This window comes from Aspergillus aculeatus, assembly GCF_001890905.1.
Source record: "Aspergillus aculeatus ATCC 16872 unplaced genomic scaffold ASPACscaffold_3, whole genome shotgun sequence".
Classification (NCBI taxonomy): Eukaryota; Fungi; Ascomycota; class Eurotiomycetes; order Eurotiales; family Aspergillaceae; genus Aspergillus; species Aspergillus aculeatus.
In genome coordinates, this window is record NW_017962978.1 from 521,361 (window position 1) to 537,119 (window position 15,759).

General features: G+C 52.4%; 6 protein-coding genes across 6 annotated transcripts; 3 read left to right on the forward strand and 3 right to left on the reverse strand.

Moving 5' to 3' along the window:
* Positions 1-17: 17 nt before the first annotated feature.
* Positions 18-1,230, reverse strand: ASPACDRAFT_1864351 (isocitrate/isopropylmalate dehydrogenase family protein; the record flags this gene model as incomplete). Its single annotated transcript, XM_020197841.1, has 2 exons — positions 18-905; positions 984-1,230. 2 exons carry the CDS (start codon positions 1,228-1,230, stop codon positions 70-72), a joined length of 1,083 nt encoding a protein of 360 aa, XP_020059081.1. The 3' UTR covers positions 18-69.
* Positions 1,231-1,897: 667 nt separating this feature from the next.
* Positions 1,898-3,215, forward strand: ASPACDRAFT_112997 (Zn(II)2Cys6 transcription factor domain-containing protein). The gene is made up of 4 exons (XM_020195687.1): positions 1,898-2,064; positions 2,150-2,163; positions 2,251-2,313; positions 2,368-3,215. Exons 1-4 carry the CDS (start codon positions 1,990-1,992, stop codon positions 3,077-3,079), a joined length of 864 nt encoding a protein of 287 aa, XP_020059082.1. The 5' UTR covers positions 1,898-1,989; the 3' UTR covers positions 3,080-3,215.
* Positions 3,216-4,489: 1,274 nt separating this feature from the next.
* On the reverse strand, positions 4,490-6,365 carry ASPACDRAFT_75859 (3-oxoacid CoA-transferase). Its single transcript, XM_020204567.1, has 5 exons — positions 6,079-6,365; positions 5,829-6,023; positions 5,037-5,768; positions 4,881-4,978; positions 4,490-4,812 (listed from the first exon to the last, which is right to left on the reverse strand). The coding sequence occupies exons 1-5, from the start codon at positions 6,347-6,349 to the stop codon at positions 4,585-4,587; spliced, it is 1,524 nt and encodes a 507-aa protein (XP_020059083.1). The 5' UTR covers positions 6,350-6,365; the 3' UTR covers positions 4,490-4,584.
* A 2,089-nt stretch (positions 6,366-8,454) lies between these two features.
* Positions 8,455-10,324, forward strand: ASPACDRAFT_1878992 (class-II fumarase/aspartase family protein). The gene has a single exon (XM_020198150.1). The coding sequence runs from the start codon at positions 8,487-8,489 to the stop codon at positions 10,116-10,118; it is 1,632 nt and encodes a 543-aa protein (XP_020059084.1). The 5' UTR covers positions 8,455-8,486; the 3' UTR covers positions 10,119-10,324.
* A 748-nt stretch (positions 10,325-11,072) lies between these two features.
* ASPACDRAFT_24440 (FTFMHR domain-containing protein) lies at positions 11,073-13,948 on the forward strand (the record flags this gene model as incomplete). The annotated part of the gene is made up of 7 exons (XM_020199267.1): positions 11,073-11,148; positions 11,201-11,255; positions 11,320-12,400; positions 12,456-12,578; positions 12,625-12,675; positions 12,730-12,854; positions 12,907-13,948. The coding sequence occupies 7 exons, from the start codon at positions 11,073-11,075 to the stop codon at positions 13,946-13,948; spliced, it is 2,553 nt and encodes an 850-aa protein (XP_020059085.1).
* A 291-nt stretch (positions 13,949-14,239) lies between these two features.
* Positions 14,240-15,079, reverse strand: ASPACDRAFT_40061 (uncharacterized protein; the record flags this gene model as incomplete). Its single annotated transcript, XM_020200693.1, has 1 exon — positions 14,240-15,079. One exon carries the CDS (start codon positions 15,077-15,079, stop codon positions 14,240-14,242), a length of 840 nt encoding a protein of 279 aa, XP_020059086.1.
* Between the last annotated feature and the right edge of the window lie 680 nt (positions 15,080-15,759).

The window sequence follows — 15,759 nt, forward strand, 5'->3', positions numbered from 1 at the left end:
TAAGATCTTAGACAATAGTGATGTATACTGTATTTTGTATTTGGCTCTAAGAAGCTACTAGATCTGAAGCTAATTCGTCTTCAAGTGTTCAATCTCCCTCTTAACTGCATCGACCACGCCTTGAGTGGTGGCCGTGCCTCCAAGATCAGCAGTCAAGACACCAGCTCTGCACACCTTCTCAACGCATTCCATCAACTTCTTCGCCGCTTCCTTTTCGCCCAGCCATCGTAGCATCTCGGCAGCAGACCAGAAAGTAGCCACCGGGTTGGCGAGGCCCTTCCCCATGATATCAAAGGCACTGCCATGTACCGGCTCAAAGATGGAAGGATTCTTCCGAGTAGGGTCGAGGTTTGCCGAGGGAGCCACACCAATTGACCCTGCTAAGCCAGCAGCGAGATCAGACAGTATATCCATGTGCAAGTTGGTGCCCACGATAGTGTCCAGTGACTCCGGCTTGTTCACCATACGGATAGTCATGGCATCCACCAACATCTTGTCCCAAGTCACGTCGGGGAAGTCTCTGGATACTTCCTCTGCGATCTTGTCCCAGAGGACCATGCCATATCGCATGGCGTTGCTCTTGGTCACCACCGTGAGATGACGGCGTGGCCTCGAGCGTGCGGTCTCGAAGGCAAAACGCATGATCCTCTCGATGCCGACTCGAGTGAAGATCGCCACCTCCGTCGCAGTTTCCCATGGCTGATCGATATGACTGATTCCGCCTTGCCCACAGTACTCACCCTCTGAGTTCTCTCGCACAAGCATCCAATCGATTCCCTCGGCTGCAGTGTTGAGAGGGGACTTGGTACCCGGAAACGTGCGTACGGGACGTACGTTGGCATAGAGTTGTAAGGGTCCGCGGATGGCTAAGAGGAGGCCCCAAAGGGAGACATGATCAGGGACATCTATGAAACCTCGGTTAGCTCTACTGCACGATCACGGCAGCCATTGAGGCGCCGTCAGCAGGGAACGGGTCCAACTACCTGGATGTCCCACCGAGCCGAACAACCCTGCGTCAAACTTCCGTAGGATGTCTAAGGCATCTTCGGACACATATCGACCGTGTTGCTTATAGTAGTCTGTTCCCCATGGGATGTGCTCGAATTCTATATCAAAGGTACCGAGGGCTTGCGCGAGTTTGTTGACTACTTCAATGGTCGCTTTCACCACTTCCAAGCCAATTCCGTCACCGGGAATAGATGCAATCCGGTAGGAAGTCTTTTCAGCCATTTTGTTAAGGAAGAAATAGTTTGCGCTGAACAGAGTCAATATTGTTTCATTGGTTGCTAGCATGCAATACACCCTCATTCTTCGTCGAATCTTTATACTTCGTACTTCGCATATGTTCTGCCTGAAAGTTCATCCATTCTAATTTTGGCGATCTATATCTACTCGGACTGCATCCGAGACCGTCTCGATAGGTCTCTCCATCCGGTATCCAGCTGTACCGGAAATCCGAATCGAGCCAAACTATGAAATGAAGGACCCCCCTGGTACAGTATTGTTGAAGTCATTCTGCGTTATATTATCCATGCCTGCGGCAATGGTACGCATAGGCTACCGTATTCTGCTAGTTCAAATTCCATGGCCAGTTGCTGTAGATTTTGCTTGTCTCGAAAACAATCGAAAGCTGTCACAATTGTTCCAAGAATCGAAGACCACTCACATTATTGCTTCAGATGTGATGACAACGACATCATCTACCAGGGATACAAAATCCAGGAGGATGATCGTTGATCCATGCAGCATTGCCGGGACTTCCCAACAGGGCAGGAAACGCAGTTGTCGGCTAACCGTTCAGCCGGCGACTTCTCCACTGCTTCCTGCACTTAGCCGAATCGGGAGTTTTGCGACTTCCTCCATGCGATAATAATATGGGGCAAGAAAGGTAGAACTTCCCCGATTCCCACAGGCGTGCGACTTTGGCCTGCAGTCCCAACTTTTCCAGGATCTCTATCTGTATTGCTGCAATAAGTTCTGTCGGAAGCAATGGCCCCTAGCAAAGTGACCAAAGTCTCTCGGATCACCGTGGCATGCAATTCCTGCCGGTTCAGGAAGCAGAAGGTAAGCTCCACCCATTATTTGCCTATCAACCAAGTTGAGTTCTTATCGCAAGATGCGATGCTAACGTGAACCCCGCAATCCGCAGTGCAATGGAAATAAGTGAGCAGCTTCCACTCGCTCCCACCCGAAAGACTTAGTTCGAAAGTGAAAAAAGACATCTCAGAGCTGACTATCCTGGTTGTTAAGACCGATCTGCACACAATGTCATCAACACAACCGGCGTTGCGATTGGCCCGAACAACTGAAACGGTACGCCGACGCATTGTTTTCCTCGATCATTCGACATGCTCACATTTCCTACAGAGGCCCCGCCAAAGGCTACATCGAAGCTCTCGAGCATCGGCTTCAAGAGACCGAATCTCTGCTATTAAAATTCCTGGCACACATGTCCGACGCGCAAATATCATCCTCGATACATAATGCTCAGTCAGATATCCACCCCGGCATGGCTGCGGCCCGAAGTCCTCCGCCGCCGTCGTATATACCGTCCTCGCGATCGGGGAAACGAGGAACGGAGTACTGGAAACAATTTCCTCTCAACAGCGTACAGGATGTCAGAGCGTGGCAGCAGGACTGCCTGAATCAAGAACAACGACCGGGCTCAGGACGGAACTCGGCGGACCGGGCGGTCACGAGCGTCTCCGACATCCTCAATTCTAGAGATAGTGAACCTTTGAGGGAGAATTCACACGAACCCAGTGACTATCGACCAGCGGCTGCCTCCAAATCCGAGCTTCCCCCGCTAACCCCATACCGAGCCAACGTATATGCGAGACTGGACGAAGGAAGCGAACCGGCGAAAGAATTGATCAGTAGCCTCGAGAATCATCCCGAGGTATACCGAGAGAGGGAGGCCGAGCCGCATCCTGGTCCGATGTTTCCCGCCATACAGCTCCCCCGTATCAGTTGTTCTCAGTCGGACCACTTACGAGGGCACGGGCTGAGCACACCGCAAGCACCGAGTCTATGGAGGGGCGCACCTTCTGTGAGTTTTCAGCAGCAATATCTTTGGTAGTGACGGGCAGGAGCATATTACACACATATATATACCTAGACGCGTATATTTTTGAATTGTTGTATGTTGGCCATGGGATCGAAGGACTGATGCTGTTAACGGCGCAATGTGATTTTTCAAAGCGTTCTCGCATGTGAATTGATACTCTCAGTTATCATGATATAGCTATTCTTTTTTTGATGAGTAAGTACCGACAAAATTGACAGTATACTCTCTTAGTTCAGTCTGACAAAGTCATTGGCGGGTAGTTGTATAAGACAAGATACCCGTAGACCTCGAAGTACTCGTAGTAGGCCAACCGCTCGGGCCCCACGAGGAACCCCACATGCGGGGATGACAGATGACACGATAAAGTGATGCAAGGATTCTGGACCAGTAGCGATACTTTTCAATCTCAAGCTAGACTAATATCTGTTGAGTCGACCGTTAACGGAAAACATCTGAGTCAGTAACTAGTACTAGTATGGTGTGGCTGACTCAAGAGAAGGGAGGGGCATCGTATACCCGCTTCAAATAGTCGCATAGTGACTCTTCACAAGACCCAGCCAGGAAATATCATCCCCTGTAAAGAACTTCATTCCGCCGGGACTTTTGCGTCACATTTGACTGTACCAGAGTAATTCTCCGCTACTAAATGACCGTACTCATGCACGAGTATCGAACCAGATTTCCTTACATCGCGATGACGCCATGCCTCTAACATACGATCATGCTTGCCATCCAGCATGATACAATATCCTTATCCTTCCGACCAGTTATCTATGAGCATTGAACTATGAGAGTAGCATGATCTCATCCCCAGCCTTTCCTCCCTCTACCCCCCCTCCTCCGGGGAGAGGGAGAGGGGAAGGACAGCATATAAACCCCCCATCCCAGTACCGTAGCATCCAGCCCATCTCTTTACTTTGCAAGTAACAAAACAATCCTCGAGAAAAAATCTTCCACTACAGAGTCCCTTACATTACCTTAACTTATCACTGAAAACACACACTTGCCCAGTATCTGGAAAAAGAAAAGAAAGCATGCCCTCCAAACCAATCAACTCGCCCCCACTGCACCCCAAGAAGGTCGACGGGTTCGTGCGCGACGACGCCCCGATCGACGACTACGAGGAGGCGTGGAAGTCGCAGGAGGAACACGATGATGAGAGTAAGGGGCTGGCGTTCGACGCGCCGAATGTCGCCGCGGCGAGACGGATGAACAATGCGCGGGTGTTGGAGGATACGGAGCGGGATCGTTATGGGACGACGGGGTCGAAGAATCGGTCGAAGACGGGGCATTGAGTCTTTTTCTGTTTCTTTCAGGGGTTAGGTTTTACTGTTTGTTGGGGATGGATTATTATGTTCTTGTGCTTGTTGTTGGTTTTTTTTGAATGTCTGGGTTTTGGCAGAAGGATTGATGGATAGATCTGAATTTGTTTGTCCAGTTCGATTGTAATCAATAGGTCATTCTCACATTATGTACACAAATATCTATCAAGAAGTACTAGGTCCTCTAATTCTTTTTTACAGCATGGGCTTGAGGTCCTCGGCGACCTTGAAAGGAGCAGCAGTCTTGCTACGGATCTCCTCGACGCTCACGCCCTCGGCGTGCTCGACCAGGGTCAGACCCTCAGTGGGGCTGACCTCGAAGACGGCCAGATCGGTGATGATCTTCCACACGCAGCGGGGGCCGGTGAGGGGGAAAGTGCACTCGGACAAAATCTTGGGGTTACCCTTCTTGTCGGTGTGTTCCTGTTTTTCAAGTTGAATTAGTGCACTGCATTGAAGAATGAATGGGGGTCTAGGCGGGAAATGCTTACCATAGTAACAACAACCTTGGTCTTCTCGGGGTTGGCGACCAAGTCCATGGCACCACCAACACCCTTGACCTTACCGGGAAGCATGAAGTTGGCCAAATCTGGAGGAATACAATCAGCAATTGCGATCGACGTAGACACGGTTACCGGAATACTCACCTCCGTACTGGCTGACCTGCAGAGCACCGAGCATAGTCAAGTCAATGCGACCAGCGCGAATCATACCGAAACTCTCGTGGGAACCGAAGAGAGAAGCACCGTTGTCCAAGGTGACAGTCTCCTTGCCGGGGTTGATCAAGTCGGGGTCCTCCTGGCCGGGCTGGGGGTAGCCACCCAGACCCAGGATACCGTTCTCGGCCTGGAGGACGACCTCCACACCCTCAGGGAGGTAGGCAGGAGCAATCAGGGGCATTCCAATACCAAGGTTGACGTACATGCCATCGCGGAACTCCTTGGCGGCACGCTTGACGATGCGCTCGCGGCGGGCGGTGGCGGCGCTGTCACCGGCCTGGAGCAACTCGCTGGGGTCCTTGGCGAAGGTGAGCTTCTCGATCTGCTTCTCGCCGGTGCTCTTGATGACCTTGTTGACGTAGATGCTCTGGATGTGGATGTTCTCGGGAGCGATCTCGCCAACCTCGACGATCTCATCGGCCTCGACAATGGTGTACTTGGCGTTCTTGGCCATGGCCTCGTTGAAGTTGTTCATAGCCTTGCGGAACTGGCAGTTACCCAGCTTGTCGGCCTTGTGGACCTTGACCAGGGCGTAGTCGCCGAAAATCGACTCTTCCAGGAGGTATTGCTTGCCGTTGAATTCGCGGGTTTCCTTGGGCTTGGACGTGAGGGCCACGGTGCCATCCTTGTTGTAGCGGACGGGGAGTTCACCAGTTTGTACTATGTCCCTGGTTAGCTGGAGTCACTTTCGGGCTGGTTGGCAGTCATGCGCAGACATACCGATAGTTCCATAAGCAGCGGGGGTATAGAAAGCAGGGACACCAGAAGCACCAGCAGCGCACTTCTCAGCGATAGTGCCCTGGGGAGTCAATTCCAATTCGAGATCGCCGTTCAAGTACATCTTCTCGAAGACCTTATTTTCACCGATGAAAGACGCAATCATCTTGGTAATCTGCTTGGACTCAAGCAGTTGACCTGCTCAGAGTCAGAATGAAGTCCTCCGCTATGTCTCCGGTGCAATTGGACCTACCAAGACCACGACCAGGCATGCCAGCATTGTTAGAGACGACAGTCAAATCCTTAATATCCGGGCGATCGCGCACAGCATCGATCAATGTGTTGGGGACACCCGAGAAACCGAAACCTCCGACCAGAACCGTGGAGGCCCCCTTCATTTCCTTGATGGCTTCCTGAGCCGAAGGGCAGATCTTGTTAATAGCTCTTTGCGAGGTAGACGCGGAGAAGTTCCGCCGCCATACGGGGCGGAACACGGCGGGAACCGCAGGGAAAGGCCGCGACATGATTGTCGATCAGCCTGGCCAAATGTGAATTGAGTACAAAACTGGGGAAGGAAGAAAAGGAAGAGAGTAAAAAAAGAAGGGGAGGAATTGGGGGTGTAGAAGTACTAGTCGAAGAATCCCCGGGCCTTGTCCTTTGGGTAACCATTAGCTGCGTAGCTCGTCTCCGTTTCGGCTAGTGACCACCGCCACGCAGCCGACAAAAGCGATTATCCGCCGAAACTCCAACTTCGCTTTGCCGCCTTCCGAAGCCGACCCCACTGCGCCCGTGACTGCTGGCTCGTATTGTTTTGTACGTCTTGCCCGCCCATGGGGGAGAAACGTTCAACCCTGCGGGGATGGACGGGGGATCGCGCACAGGGCTCACGCGACTCCGATCGGGTTCAAATAAGGTATTCGCCATTCCGAGGAAGAGTCACCGAGGCTAGAACATTTTCAAGATCAATCGGGGTCGCGCGAGGTGAGATTCATGGTTTCTTAGGGTCTTCTACACCAGAAGTCCCTGGGCATGTTCACTGGAGGAATTCCGTTATGAATACCGTGTATTTTACGATTCCGAAAGCGGGAAGGGCATCGGCAAGCCTCTGGAGGCAATGGCAGTTGGCCAACTGCGAGATCGGGTGAAATCGCACCTGCTCACGGGATCTCAAGGAATTCATTGCCGATGGAATCCGACGAACAGACTGTGGGGTGGATCTGCCGAATCCTGGGGTATTCCTGCCCACTGTCTAGTCTCAGTCTCAGTCTTATCTTACGGTCTCAGCAATAAACGACCGGGGACTTATAACAGGTGATCCCTGGAAGACAAATCTTCAGTAGCGCTGCTCTACAATCGTGCCGTGATTACGGCAATATCTTATCAATAAGGTAATGGAACTGCCGAGGTGCATTAGCACCATTTTGTCTCTCCTTCCATTGGTCGAGGCCAAAGTAGATTTCAGTCTTCGGTCTCGGTTTGCCTAACCTAGTGCCTTCCCGTCTAAAGTTCTCCACATCTCAGTAGTCTGTGCCTGAGGATGAGCATAATCTGTTTTTCAGCACGAATTGGCTCAGCAATGGAAGCTCTCAACTGCGTTAAACTCTCAATCAGCATTCATTCTCTACTGACAAGATCCTTGTGAGCGAGCGGAAGTTGTTCTCTGGTCGTCAATATCGCTAGTGTCACCTTGCGAGCCATTATGACGTGAAAACGATGAAAACCATACATGGCTCGGAATTTTTAAAATTGACATGCCGTCATCTCACATATATCAACTGTACTACATAACAAGGTGCCAGCTTACGCATAGTCCGGCAAGACAATCACCCAACTCGTTTCGACTCACAACTCAAGAGCGAGGCTCACCCACCGGAAAACTCATGTCCACAGCCCACTTATCGCGGACAAACACACTCACGCACCCGACAAAATGACCTTCTACGTCCACATCTCGACCCGCCACAACGGCAATTACCCTGCGAATGGCATCGCTGGCTGTTGACCGTCGTCACCCGGGACGATGCGAAGAGATTCTAGTGGGGGCTGCACAAGTACACCAAGACAGACAATGCAAGCATCAAATCTGTCCAGGCCGAGACCATGGAATGGTGGAACTACGACGCCAGTGACGGCTTCAGTCTCGAGAACCTCTATAAATGGATTCAGCAAAAGCAGACGGACCAGTAGAAGAACATCCAAGAACTTACCGGCCCCCGCGAGAGGACCCTTCTTACCATATTGCCGGATACCAGCTTTGGAGACAGGTTCTGCCCGGATTCCAGGATACGTCGATTGAGGATCTGTGGGAGGGTCGAGCTCGTCTTTGAGGGACAAATCACAATATGGTCAGGGTGACAATTGAGTGGGCTAGCTCAAGTCTGATTTTGAGCATCTCTTATTGTGACCCTAATTTATGTCGTACTCTTGGGTCGATATAATGGTATTCCATTGAGCTCAGGCTGTTTCTGTTTCAGGGATAATCAAAATAATCAGTTGCAAAGGAAATCTATCGGATATAAGTCCTATACATTTATCGCTAAGGCTCCTTATCTACAAGTCTGTTTGTACAAGATCTTTAGGCGCAGATTCCTACTAGAGATAAATCGGTTGAACTTATAACCGATGCACCTCCAAGTGCATGCTGTCCAGCCCCACACAACGATGACAAGTCGCTGGGTCACCAGGGTAACTTGCTGTTCTTTCTCCGCATCCCCGCAATGGGATGATGTCCCAAGGACTCTCACGAGTCGGGACACATCCCAAATGTCAGCAACTAAGCGTCAGAGCTCTAAATTATCCTGGTTGTCCACCAATACACGTTTGCTAGTAATCTCTGCCTATTTCGCCCAAGTGGCAGCAACAATGTTAGCATCACGCTCACTTGCTCAGATAGCTCGTCTGCCTCTACCGCGAGTCCAGCAGGTCACATCTCGCAGAACAATCGGCTCTGTCAGTGCAATCGACTCGGGCATCTTCCGCACCTTATTCGGAACAGAGGAGATCCGGAAAGTGTTCGACGACGAGGCATACATCCAGCGATGCATCGACGCCGAGGCCGCGCTCGCCAGAGCCCAATCACGATGCGACGTGATTCCCCCACGGATCGGAGACCTGGTGACGCAGAAGATACGTGAATCGCAATTGGACATGGATCGTCTGCGACAGGAAACTGAGATTGTGGGTTACCCGATTCTGCCTCTTGTTCGTCAATTGTCGACGATATGTGGCGAGGAGGCTGGCAGGTACGTTCACTGGGGGGCCACGACGCAGGATATCATGGATCTTGCCAGTGTCCTACAGATGAAAGAGGGTCTGAATGTCGTCGAGCGACTTCTCAAGGAAGTCATCTGTACTCTACGCCGCCTGTCCGTAAGATACCGTGACACGCCCATGGCAGGCCGCACCCATCTGCAGCACGCCCTCCCCGTCACCTTCGGCTACAAGTGCGCAGTCTGGCTGTCTGGTTTCCAGCGCCATGCCGAGCGCTTGGAGCAGCTGAAGCGTCGATGCTTACTGGCTCAGTTCGGCGGAGCAGCAGGGTCTTTGGCGTCGCTGGGCTCCGGGGACGACGGGCTCCGCGTACGCAGAGCCCTGGCGGAAGAGCTGGGACTGGAGAACCCGTCTATCACTTGGCATGTCGCGCGAGACGGCGTGGCGGAGATTGTGAACTTCCTGGCGCTGATGGGAGGGTCGATGGGCAAGGTGGCCCTAGATATTATCATGATGTCGTCGAATGAGCTGGGGGAGGTGTCCGAGCCGTTTGTGCCCCACCGTGGCGCCTCCTCCACCATGCCACAGAAACGCAATCCCATCTCGAGTGAGGTGATCCTTGCTGCATCCAAGATCTTGCGGTCGAACGCAGGCCTGGTTCTCGATGGCATGGTGGCGGACTTCGAGCGCGCATCGGGTCCCTGGCATTTAGAGTGGGTAGCAGTGCCGGAAAGCTTTGTTATCACCGTCGGGGCGCTGTCGCAGACGCAATTCGCGCTGTCCGGCTTACGTGTGCACAGCAAGCAGATGATGGCCAATCTGCACTCGACCAAAGGGCTGATCGTGGCGGAGGCAGTGATGATGGGTCTGGCACCGCATGTGGGTCGCCAGAAAGCACATGATATTGTCTACGAGGCATGTCGGGAGAGCATCGAGTCGCAGCAGACATTGTTGCAATGCTTGACGCAGAAGCCGGAGGTGACCTCGAAGCTGACAGAGAAACGCGTGAGCCAGCTCTGTGACCCGGTAAACTACCTCGGTGCATCGATGCGGATGGTGGATGATGTATTGGCTGTCGATTGAGATATGCTGTTTCATGATGTGTATGGAGAGGACTGGAAGGTGTGCTTTCCTTGGCGGTGTTGATAAGAAGTGAGGGAGTTCCGGGAGCGTCCACCATCCACCATCCACCCTCTCCCACATGGCCCCACGCTAAGGTAGTCTTTCTGCACGGACGCAGGCCATGACAGGCAAGACAACGGGTAAGCATAAGTATAGTGGGCTACCCCGCATGCTTCATACTAGATAATGTACATAGAATAATTGCTTTCTTCCCTTCCTCCCTCGACCTCAAGGATTACGCTCGTTGAGCTGGTGATGATTGTTCTACCAACATCAACTTCAAAGCTCGAAGACTGCTACTAAACCAAACCATGGCTTTTGAACTACATGCGTATCGCATACTGCCCAATGAACATCCAGTAATCGACTTCTTCTTTCACTTGGATGTTGTTTTGTTGAGGTATCTTGGAACACAATAAGGTAAATTAGCGGACGGTGGCACATGCACTAAACCCCATGGGGAGGCCACTCTTCGCAGCCCAGCTGAGCCCGGCTCTCTGGGAGCTAATTTAATCCAGAATCGCGATTTGATGAATTCAAGTCATGACGATGGCATTTCCCTTGTTACCCCATCCCCATAGCATCGTGATTTTACACTAAGGTACTCAATATTCATTGCAGACCTACAGTTCAGTCACTCCGGAACTCGTTTTGCCCCACTGTTTCTAGGATCGGCGAGAAACTCAGCTGGAAACCACGCTTGACCAGATCGGAGATAACCTGTCCCATTACCCGACGGCTTAATCTTCGAAGCTCTTCAGACAATCTTCCACTTCCCCTCACACTTTGGTTGCAAGAATCTTTCCCCCTTGGATCTCGACCTGTACACCTTCCGCATGGTGCAACCTCAATGCATTCTTCTGTGTGACTGTCTCCTTGACATCTCACCTCAGTGGCTCCCCGACGAGCAGAATCATGGTCATGAAGCAGTGTACTATCTGCGATCGGCAATTCAAGAAAACAGAGCATTTCAAGCGCCATGAACGGTCGCGTATGGCAATCTCCCCGTGGGGCTGATTCACACTGATGCTCATATATACTAGACACGAAAGAGAAGCCCTACCAGTGCAGTGTTTGTTTGAAGCGGTTCTCACGGAGGTGAGTCTGGTGCCCCAGATTGTTGCGCGCGGTCTTGTCACTGACCCCCGGGGCTCTCATGCAGTGACGTCCTGAGCCGCCATGCCAAAGGCCACAAGAACCCCCGCAAGGAGGAGACAAGCGAACCAAAGAGTCTTCAGGCTGCCTCGCCGGCCACTATACCGCATAATGATCGAACGCCGGTTATCTCGCATGCGAGCCAGCAGGGCATGCAGGGAATGAGCCCCAACGATCTCCAACAGATGCAGAATCTCCCGTCGCACCGAGGCACGTCGCTGTCTGCAACGCCGGGGATCCCACCATCGTCTTTGGACTTTTTGGCCAATATATCCACCCACCAACCTCGCACGGAGCCAGAGGTCAATCAGATGATGCCTGATGAGCAACATCAATACTTCGGATGGAACCATATCTCCGGCCCGGACCAGCAATACTTCAGAGGAACCATACTCGATCCAATGCAGAATGACTTGCTGCAGTTCTGGCTGGAGCCCCGTGGAGACTCGATTTCGCACAATGGTTCATTGGACATGATGGGAGAGCCAATTGGCAGCCTGCCAGGTGGAGATTCCGCGTCAACACCTCAGCAGCACCAACAGCAATTCTCAACCGATGGTGAGACCTCAAAATCGGGGAACCTGATCCCGAATGAGCGATTCTCTCGCGTACAGCGCTATTGGCTCGCTCCAGCAAATAACACCGGTCGCCTGATGAACGGCCTGTGGCGAGATGTAGCCAGCAGTGACATGAACAACATATTCACCCTGTCGGCAACACCCCCGTCAGATGGCCCAGTCGGACCACAGGGATCGAGGTATGGGCTTGACGAAGCGTGTAGACAACGCCTCTATCTTGCTTTTGGACAGACCGAACAGTCGCAGCTGCATGCGTTGCCTGGGACCAACACGCTTCCTTCCTTGGCTTCGGGCTCCATTCCAAAGAACCATAACTTTCCCCCAGCCGAGGTACTCGATATGGCGCTCGATCTTTACTTCCGCGAATTCCACCCACTGGTGCCTTTCATCCATGTTCCTACCTTTTCCGCAAGCAATACGCGGCCTGCGGTGCTGTATGCTATGTGTCTCATTGGAATGGTCTTACTGGGGACTAGAGGAACAATGGATTTCGTTTGCAAGAACTTCTCGGTGAGTGAGCAGGACTTTACACGCTTGGTGCTTTGCTGATGGGCGAACACAACAGTTGATGCTTGAGCGCCTCACGGCCGATCTCGCTAAGTGTTCGGTGGGCGTGGAAAACTCGGTGTGCACCGTATCTACCTTTGCTGCCTGCTTTCTGTTTCTCAACCTGGCTGCTATGACTGGGGTACGTCATTTCCATTAACTATCTAGGACTTGCTGACAGCGCGCAGGAGAAGGAACATCTCGAAAAATGTCAGATGCTCTATGTCAACCTCATATCGGTAAGCACCGGAAGGCATAATAAATGTTCGCAGCTCGAGCTAATACCCTTGCAGATAGCGCAACGGCATGGTCTTTTCGCCGCCACAGAAGGACAAGTGCTTGACATGAACCTTTTCGACACCTTTACTGATGTTGAGACGAGGTGGAAAGCCTGGAGCAAGGTAGAGTCTGTGAAAAGGTCGGTACATCGCGCCATTATTTTGTGGACCTGGCTAACGTTAATTGTTCAGATTAATCACCGGTCTGCTGCTATTGGACTCTTGGTATTCTTCATTTATGTCCACGAGCCCCATTGTCGTGCCCGATTCGGTCCAGTTAATACTGCCATGTGACGACGCACTTTTCCGAGCCATCACGGCTATGCGGTGGATGCAACTGATCTGTAGCGGAAAATGCATGCTAATGCCTACAATTGTGGCACCATCAGAAAACGTGGGCCTTCCCGAACTGGAAAGCCCGGTCGACGACTTTTGTATGCACGCTGTACTATCGCTGGTGCAGCTGCGGCTCTCTGAAGCCTACTACCGTCTTCTCTCGAACAGACCACAATTTCCCTTCGCGCCGTGCCACACTTACAGTATGGACGCTCGTGCCAGGTGTCTCGCGCCCCTGCAACTGCAGATCGCCGACAAGTATGGAGACATACTTGCTCGATTGAATCCTAATGCGGCTGTGACGTGGCACAATATGTGCTTGACGCTGTCGGCAGACACCCAGATCTTTGATCTAGCGGCAGGACGATCAGGTCCAGCTCCTGGCCGGAAAGCCTTGGCTGACATTGCCGCGTGGTCGCAGACACCAGCTGCTAGACGAGCCTGTCTACATGCGGCTCATATCTACAAGGTGTTGACGAACCGCAAGACTTCCGACCATATGATGTTCCACTCAGTCTTTTCTCTCTTTTCCGCGGCGCTGGTCCTGGGACTTTATGTTTTCATGGTGCCGAATGTCACTGATCCGCAGGGAGGGGGCACTGCGATCGAGCTTTTCGATGACATCGACTGGCAGAAGGTGGGTACTGAGGGACTGACCAATTACATGGTTCCGCACGGCAGTCAACCTTTCTCTGTGTCAGATGAGCCGGCTGTGAACTTCATCCGCAACGGGGGGACGGTGTACCTCCGAGGGATGCCCATTCAGGGCGGATATCAGTCCGCACGACGCGTTCTGCTGGACTATGCCGGGTTGTTGAGAGACGCTGGCAAATGGAGCGTGCGCAAGTTTTCTTATGTGCTTCACATCATGAGCGATGTGTTAATGGACGTAGAATGAAGCGTCAAGTGGCCACAGGCAAGGGTTATTGACGTTCATTCTATGCGTGCTTGGATTGACTGGCCCGGGTCACAGTCACAAGTCTTAGCCTCGAAGACGCCCCGGTATGTAGTGGCATTGATCAGCCGGCTGAACAATTTCCACTGGTGTCATGAGCGCACAAATGGTCACTTTGCTGCAAAAGTGGTTGCAATTATAATCCAAGCTTCTGTACAATAACAAACAGGCCAGACGCCAAACAATATCCCATGAGAAATACGAATGAAATCATTTGATCTTTTTTCTGAATGTTCAGACCCAAGACCGATTCCTGACCCTCTCATTCAAAAGCTCCAACTCCTCCTTGGAGACGACGAGTCCTTTCAGCATTTGCTCATTTGCCAACTCCCCAACATCAAGCGACTGATGATGATGATGATTCTCCCCGGCCAACACGACCCTCGAACACCCCCTCTCAGGTCTCCCTTCCGCAAACCACAACCCCTCCCCTCGATCCTCCTCCCCACCACCGCAGCTGCTAATCGTACTAGTGGTACTCGCGCGCCGCACCTGCAAATGCTCCGCCTCGCCTTCCCCTTCCACGCCGACCACCACCGGCAGGGGAACCTCGGACTCCCCTACCCATTCTCCTTCCTCACTCTCACTCTGCCCTCCCACACTGCCCCTCCCCCTCCTACCAGTCCCACTCCCCCTCCGCCAGCCCCCATTATCACCACCACCAACACCGCAATCGTCGCAGAAATCCCCCGTAAACTTCGCCACGCTGATCCCATTGCACCGCGCGTGCGGCATGTGCAGCACGTCGCGCAGCACGAGCGTCGTCGTGCGCGGGTCGTTGGGCGCCCGCCGCACCCGCAGCTGCACCGTCCCCACGCCCAGCACCCGCTGGTTGGCGATCTTGCACGGCGCCCGCCGATACGTCTCGAACGAGGCGCGGTTCTTGGCGAAGTGCGTGTTGCTGCTGGCCGGGAGGAGGAGCCAGTCCCAGCATCGGGTGGAGTCTGGTTGGTGTTTTCGGGCGCGGCGGCTGGGTTTTTGGATTTTGTTGGGGAGGGTTGAGGTGGTTTTGGGGGGTTGTGACGGGGTGTGAATGTTGGTGGGTCTGGAGGGGGATTGGAGTTGGGGAGGCATGTTTGGGTTATAGCTGGCTGGCTGAGGTTGTGTGTTGTTGTATATCGGTTGGTTGAGAGGTTGGTGGTTTCGAGGAGGATAAGGTGCGTGTGTGTGTGTGTGTGTGTGTGTGTGTGTGTGTTGTCGAGGGAGGAGGTAATTCTGTGTTCGTGGGATGTAGTATAGTATGATATAGTACAGTATAAGTATAGCAGTAAATGTAAGCTTGCGAGAAGTATATGTATACCAAAGATGGAGGATGTACTCTCCTAGCAATAAAAAAAAGGGTATATGTGCAGAGTAGGAAGAAGCCGGGAAACAAAGAATTGACTGGCTCTCTATTCCTCCTCCTACTAATGTACAGAGGGAAAAGGTCAGGCAGGGGTGGATCAGCCACTGCAGGGTCTCTAACTGCACTGCACAACGCGTCACCCAGCAAGGGTCTGGTCTGGACTGTGGTACTGTGCTGTGGCAAACCCACTCTGCCCATTCGGGAAGGGATCCATTGTCTCTCACTTGGATACGAAGCACAGTACGTAACGTGGATGTGACTCCTTACATGAACCCCCCATATATATCGGACCTATACGGAGATGTACAGTACACGTCCTCAAAATTGATATCTTAGAATAGAAGTGTAACTAGTGGTTTGTTTGTCAAACGAGCACCCTATTTGATGCTGTGATGGCTACGCCAGTTGT

Excerpts from the sequence above, each read along its gene's own strand:
- ASPACDRAFT_112997 (XM_020195687.1), top strand. The coding sequence starts at position 1,990 with ATGGCCCCTAGCAAAGTGACCAAAGTCTCTCGGATCACCGTGGCATGC. Across the intron at positions 2,314-2,367 it reads TGGCCCGAACAACTGAAACG|AGGCCCCGCCAAAGGCTACA; the intron begins GTACGCCGACGC and ends CATTTCCTACAG.
- ASPACDRAFT_75859 (XM_020204567.1), bottom strand. The coding sequence starts at position 6,349 with ATGTCGCGGCCTTTCCCTGCGGTTCCCGCCGTGTTCCGCCCCGTATGG. Across the intron at positions 5,769-5,828 it reads CGCTGCTTATGGAACTATCG|TACAAACTGGTGAACTCCCC; the intron begins GTATGTCTGCGC and ends CCAGGGACATAG. Across the intron at positions 4,813-4,880 it reads CCAAGGTTGTTGTTACTATG|GAACACACCGACAAGAAGGG; the intron begins GTAAGCATTTCC and ends CTTGAAAAACAG.
- ASPACDRAFT_1878992 (XM_020198150.1), top strand. The coding sequence starts at position 8,487 with ATGACAAGTCGCTGGGTCACCAGGGTAACTTGCTGTTCTTTCTCCGCA.